At 35.0% G+C, this 6,995-nt stretch overlaps 1 protein-coding gene across 2 annotated transcripts in view; it reads right to left on the reverse strand.

Moving 5' to 3' along the window:
• LOC135076891 (tachykinin-like peptides receptor 86C) overlaps positions 1–5,992 on the reverse strand; it is an 87,747-nt gene extending 81,755 nt beyond the window's left edge. For both annotated transcript variants that reach the window (XM_063971402.1, XM_063971403.1), the window contains exon 1: positions 5,800–5,992. In XM_063971402.1, the coding sequence (XP_063827472.1) occupies positions 5,800–5,948 (149 nt within the window). In that variant the 5' untranslated portion in view covers positions 5,949–5,992. The remainder of the gene's footprint in view (positions 1–5,799) is intronic.
• Between the last annotated feature and the right edge of the window lie 1,003 nt (positions 5,993–6,995).

Here is a 6,995-nt window from a genome sequence, read left to right on the forward strand (position 1 = left end):
ATGGACTATTGATAAAATTAAATTTAAGTATACTAGAATCTTTGTGGTGTAGGATTTTTAATTATTAAAACTTAAAAATACAAATTACTTAGTCACAATGTGACCTTACTGTCACACAAACACACATTTTCAACCAACTAACTTTAGTGCACGTTTAATGAAGGTCAACAAAGTTAATTGAATAATTGTCAGCGAAAGAATGGATCCATTAATTTTGCTCACCCGTTCAAACAGTTCTGAAATTCAAATATTTTAATCAAAATCAACAAAGGTAAGGGCCACAAGCAAAATTACCTTTCTCCGTGAATGAAATAACTTTACCTACATGGAAATCGTGTCTAAGCAAAAAAGCCTGCGGTAAAAGCTACTAAACATTCTAAAACGGTAAGACGGATTCGTGTGTTATTGTCTTCTCGTAAAAAATGTTTGCCGTCATGGCATTTTCAGAAATGTTCAGTAACATTTTATGGAATTTATACGAGTTACGAACAGCATTCTTAAACATGTATGTATATGTAAGCGTCCTGTGTTTTTGCCCAGTTGCCTGCTTTTCCTGGTTGTAAATTGAGGTCGTAATCCTGGTGTCAGAGCTTATGAGTATAAAGGTGTCTGATATGGCGCAATCAGACTGAAGGTTAAGCATGGGGACTCTCTTGAGCACACGATCATTTTTCTTCCAGACCATCGGTAAGTGCAAACCCCAAATCCTGCATGTAAAACAAACTGGAAACAAATACAGGTGTGTCAAAATATACATCTTTCTATCCTCGTAGCTACGAAGGTAAGACTTTCCGCTTTCTCGTTGACACCCTTTAGCATAACAAGGTACGAGTACAATCTAACTGTAACTACACCAGTTCTTAGTAAAAGTTGTCTGAAAGATTTTTAAGACATTTGTTTCTCTACGAAAATATTTGTATTCTGTTCGTAAACATACGAGTATTTACATTGTTTCTAAAACTTGCTTGTGATAATATGTATTCTAGCAAATAAAAGTTTGAATTTAATTTGAATTTAACGAAGTAGTCTACAAATAATATTTAGAGATAGATACAGCCATCACGGATCATGATAAAAGCTCTTCCTTGTTTCGGAGATCAAGAAAAGTACAAAGTACAAATAAGCAAAAAGTTACACAAAATTATGTTAATCCAACTCGAAATACGCAAAGTGAAATGCAACCACGTTTTAGGATGGTCCTAAACAATTTCAAAGTTATTCAGCGTAGGCATTCCTTAATGAAGTTTGTGTAATAGAACTTTGGATGAGTTTTTGGCTTAATTTTACCCCTTTTATGAATTTATCATTAAATTGTAGGTACGGAAATTTCTGTTCTCCGCACACCTTGCGTTTAATTTGTGGTCGATTTTCTCCTTTCGTGGCGGTTGTCTGCTTTATAGTCGATTAAGTTTATTGGGGTTTCTTAGGCTATGGGCATAGAAGGCGATGATCATTTGGTTCCGTCCTTTGCTCCTTAAGGGCTACCATAAAATTGGGATGGCATTGACGTATTATTATTATGCCAACGTATTTATTGTTTCGTCTAGCGGTACTGATAAGGTAGCATAAAACACTTATGTCCTAACTACTATTTCCCCTGAAAAACAACGTAATATTATGTCGACAAAACCTTACTTAGAGCGTAATTTTCAGGAATTTGAACAAAGTTCTATAGGCATGTAAACGTAGTAAATAAAATTCGAAGCATTTAACTTTTCAACGACTTAATAGGGGCTTTGACTTTGATAAAGTCGAAATATGATACACAATTTAGAGATTAGTTGCGCAATGTACAAAGAATGTTAAGTTGCCAAGTTCGGCGATTAAAGGGCAGTAAAATATGTACGCCGAATATAAAATGTGTGATTATAAGTTGCTAGTTGCGGCAATCACGAATTTGTGATTTAGTTGCTACTTTTAGCTTTAAACTGATGTCGTTTATGTTAAAAGGCAACGAGCCAAAATACATTAATGTTTCTGTACTGTAAACATAGTCAGTGCTTTTCATTCTTCTACTATTTTTTTTAACGGTACTCTATTTCCGTCCATCACTGTTTTAGCTACAATATAACAACAGCATATTTTTACTTAAACTGTGTTTCTATGTTAAAATCAATGGCCTAATGGTTTAATCGAAGTCAAAGTGGGAAAAGTTTTAATAGTCTTCGCGGGCTCATTAAGGTTGCTACCGGCGTCCGGTTGTAGCCTTTTCAGCTCTGATTACCGCCGTCAATCTTCAAGTGGCGGGTAAACAAACAACAGTAATTAGAAACAATTAGACTCGTTTCATCGGGTCTTTATGTTCGGACAGTTATCTGCATATAACAATTAAAGATTGCTGATTACTGGTGACCTTTTGCCAGCTAACCGAGAATGTTAAAATAAGTTGTAGTATACTTTGCGTTGCACCACCAAACTTTGACCGTAACTATAACGATAACCGGTGTATTTTGTATGGAGTTGGACAGATTTTTGACGTTTGTCAAAGTTTAATTAAGTGCACTACCTTAACCCAGCCTTAATAGATAAGCTAAAGCCTCTGCATTTAACCATGAAGTGGTTAATGGTTTGCATAAAGAGGTTATTACGAGTATTATGGGCTATTTTGTATGTAATATTACATACCATACTTATACAGAGTAAGTAGCAAATTAAAACACTGTTACCATGGGATTAAACGATTATGCTCATTTTCTCGAGTTAAGCGCTCTAGTTCAGAGATTATCTCTATAATATTTATCTTTTCTCCTTTAATTATTTTACCCACAAAGTACTTTGTTTGTAATAAAAATGGTTCGTTTTAGAGATAGCTAATTCTAATAGGCTTTATTTTGAATCCCAAAAAATAATTAACATGCGTAAAAATAAATATTGAAATGAACCTAAACAAAAGCAGCCAGAGCAGCCGCAAGGTTTGTTTGACATTCATTAAAGGTATAGAATATACTTAATTTTAATTCATTTTCGTATTCAAACATTTCCCACGCCTGGAACCCACAAACCAGTGTCTTAACCCACGTCATTTTCATCGAGCTAAAAATAATCTAAACCGCATTAGGTGAATCATAATTTATTCCAGTACCCGACCCAATTTATCATTATCTGTAATAGGTAGGTACCTACTTATTCCATTGGCTTGAAGACGATAAGAGGATGGATTTCATTGTGACGGAATGCCAATGATTTGCCTATAATAAACTCAGTAATCCATTCAGCAGTAGGTTTTTCATTCATTCATTTCATTTTTAAGTCTTCATCTAGTATATCACATTTTACTTACGTTAAAATAATTGTATTATCAAACGTCACTTCAAGAATATTAATTTCTGAGCAAACAATAAATTAATGACTTAAAAATATCAGGAAAAATAAAATATTTTGCGTGAATGAACTTTGTTCAAAATTGTAATTTAACGAGTTCGGTCTTAACTACATTTCCGTATACCATATTAATTGCCCAAAGTATTAATACCCATGTATCTTAATATCATCACAAAGGTATCTGTGAATATGTTCATTCACAGTCAATTTGTGAAACCCTCAAACGTGTATAGAATTACCCAAGGTTGCTCGTGCTTAGCGTTAGATAGGCAATTAAGTCTCAGCCAGTGTCTGTCTATTGATATGTTAATTACCCAGAAAGGAATCCCTTGCTGTTTACCAGTGTAGCAAGCTTCATAAATATTGTAGTACTACTACCTACGCGGTAACTTACTTAACATATAAATAGGTACTAGAATCTACAACACATCAGGCTACATTTTTATTCAAACAGCAATTATTGTAGGTTTTAACTCAATCAGTGCCTGAGGTTTGGGAGAGCGGCACAAGAGAGGTGAAATTGACACATTATGACATGACAGAGCATATAAATCTGAAGAAGGTCTGAAGTCTCGCTGACGTTTGAAAAAACACCCTCCCGTGCCGCTTCCATACCTCAGGCACTGACTGAGTAAAGAAGACCTATACCACTACAAAGATGCTAAATTTTTAGCTTGACATGAAGTCACCAGTACTTAAGAGCATAAATTAGACAAAGTAAGTCCAAGGACTTAAAAGGTTACAAGTTATAGCTACTTTTCGAGAGGGACTAAAAGAACTTCGAGACCTGAGATTGAGGTACTTAAAATACTTATGTGCCAAGAAGCTTAGAAGGGCAAAAAGTTTGCAGTACAGTTGGGGAAGATAATTTATTTGGTAAGTAATGTATTGAAATATAAATCCATGTGCTCACTTCAATAATAATAACCAATGGAATATGCGACTAAAGGATGATGGGCACAAATGTATGGAAAGTGGTACCCGCTCCAATAGCCATAACCAATATATATTTCAAAAGGCCTTTAGATGTAGAAAAATGTCTGCTATGGGGCCAGTTCTAATTCACGTTTTGAAAGCAGTAATTCCACTAAGTATTGTAATGAAAGTATAACACAATCATCCATGTATACGAGTATGTACTATGACTACAATCTATTAACATAACTAAAAGAAGCCTTGAAAAGGAAAGGATTATACCTGCGATGAACTACCCAAGCTATTAGCCCTTTATTCGCTTTCATCATCATCATCATGATCATTTTAGCCATAAGACGTCCAGTTGAACATAGGCCTCCCCCAATGATTTCCAAAATGGCCGGTCGGTGGCGGCCCGCATACAGCGCCTTCCCGCTACCTTTATAAGGTCATCGGTCCAACTTGTGGGTGGACTTATTGGGTCTTGTGGGTTTATTCGCTTAAGAAACCCATAATAAAACCCTTAAAAAATAATAAAACTCCAACCCTTTTATTAATAAAAGTTGAACTCTGATTTAAATTGTCATTTGGTACCTATGGAAATGTCATTTTAATCCAAGGTTCATCCTAAGTATAACTTTTTTAAATAAGGGGGTAGTAGTTCTTTAAATAAAAACATTTATTTCACAATTATCTCTATCAATAATTATAGAGTTAAGGAAGGATGCTAGAGCAGTAAACCCTTCATGCCTCGCATAACCTAAGTATCATAAGATGGACACGTATGATACTTCGGTTACACAAAAAGTATGTTTATCTTCGAACGCAACCAGATCTGAGGCTGGTGGCCATAGTAAATGTTGTTCGTCTTGGTAAGACCTTTCAAATGATACTACAAACATAACTATTGGAGCCGGGTACCATTTTGCAAAAAAGTATGTTTATCTTCGAACACAACCAGATCTGAGGCTGGTGGCCATAGTAAAAGTTGTTCGTCTTGGTAAGACCTTTCAAACGACACTAGAAGCATATCTATTGGAGCCGGGTACCATTTTGCCCATTGTCCTTTGTGCCTGAGAGAAGAAGAAAAGTGGACCAGAATCTTCAACCAATGGATACCTGAGGACGGAAAAGGGGCAATCTAGAGTACGATAGCTCAAGGTTTTAGAAAACTACCTACCTAGATGAAAGTCAGACTCTGACTGTTCAAAGTCTGACTTTTCTCTAGGTTTTAGTTTAGACATGCCTGATTCTGAGTTGACGTTAAAGTTTTAGAAAACTATGTAGAGAAAAGTCAGACTTTTACCCTGACTGACTGGTTGAGAGTACTGACTTAATTTCAATTTTATGAAAATAATTGTCATTTAGTCACATTACTACAGCTATGATTATAATAAATATGAGTAGGTACAAGTAGGATTACCGGTATGAACTTTTCTTCCCAAAATCCAAACTAACAAAGTTTTATACATACGAGTATTATACGCAAACGGCTTAATAATAATTCTCACAAAAGGCGTCGCTACGCAAGCTAAACTAATAATAAAGTTCAGTTCAACTTACTTGAGTTCAATATCCTCGACGAGCTGGTTCGGCAGCAGGTCTAACAGCTGCGTGACGTTCAGGTGTGACCACTTCTCCTGGCCCAGGATCTGCTGGGTGCAGTTGAAGAAGTTCTGGATGTCCAGTTCGGAGTCCATCGCAACGTTCATTCACTCTTTATTCGTAACATTGTCACATTGTTTTTGGATTATCATTCAATTAGGTATTTTGCACTGAAGTAGGTACGAGTACTATTCACATCACTAGATCACATTTACGTTGATTACACCATGATCAGTGGTATCGCCGTCAACGTCGACACCATCTGATAGTGGAAATTATGGAAAAATAAATATAGGAATTCAAATCGAAATACGAACTTTGAAAATATTTTTGAATAATTTGTGTAAAACAGCTTATTATAAAATCAAAAAGAAACTTATGATAGAACTCAGCTCAACATCAACATTTTAATGGTAAAGTTTGTCAGATAACATTTTTATATTCTTTCACAACATTTAATGTTTTTACGAGTCATAGAACCTACAAAAATAATAAAACGCAATGTTTTTGTCATATTGTTTCAAAGGCCGCCAGAAAAACTGTTTAGCTTATCTATTTTGATGCCAATTTCCCTTTGAAAGCCCGATGTAATAAAATATTCCTAGTATTCATACCTAGTTCCTCGCCAAAATCTAATAACGTATGCGTTAGTCATATTTCACGCTTTTATCTATTTAGAACTTTGTAAGTATTCATATATTCGCCAATACTAACCAACTGAAATATAAAAAACCTGATTAGAAAGAAGAATTTACATTATAAAGAAGAGGGCGTAGGTTGGTGCCTAGTGACACCCCAGACAGAAAGGAAATTTATTAACGCAGATTTTATCAGTACCTTTCTACTTACCCACTTTCAATTTACTTCTAGGTCTCTTTATTTATTTATTTATCTTGAAAAAGTATTTGGTTGTTGAGATTTATATCGCGATATTTTCAAAACAAACTATTACCTACTGCATATCGACTTGAAAATTGGAACTACAAAATGTACTCTCATAAATTCAAATTTTAAGTTGGCAATACTAGCGAAACCTATTTCCAAAGCAAACGTATTTTCTCTGAATATTTTGCCAAAGACAAACTACGTAACCGGTTGCCCAAGTAGCATTTTACTCCATTTAAGAGTTCACATTTAGTTCCAATGTGTACTTA

Source organism: Ostrinia nubilalis, chromosome 12 (genome assembly GCF_963855985.1).
Source record: "Ostrinia nubilalis chromosome 12, ilOstNubi1.1, whole genome shotgun sequence".
NCBI classification, from domain to species: domain Eukaryota; kingdom Metazoa; phylum Arthropoda; class Insecta; order Lepidoptera; family Crambidae; genus Ostrinia; species Ostrinia nubilalis.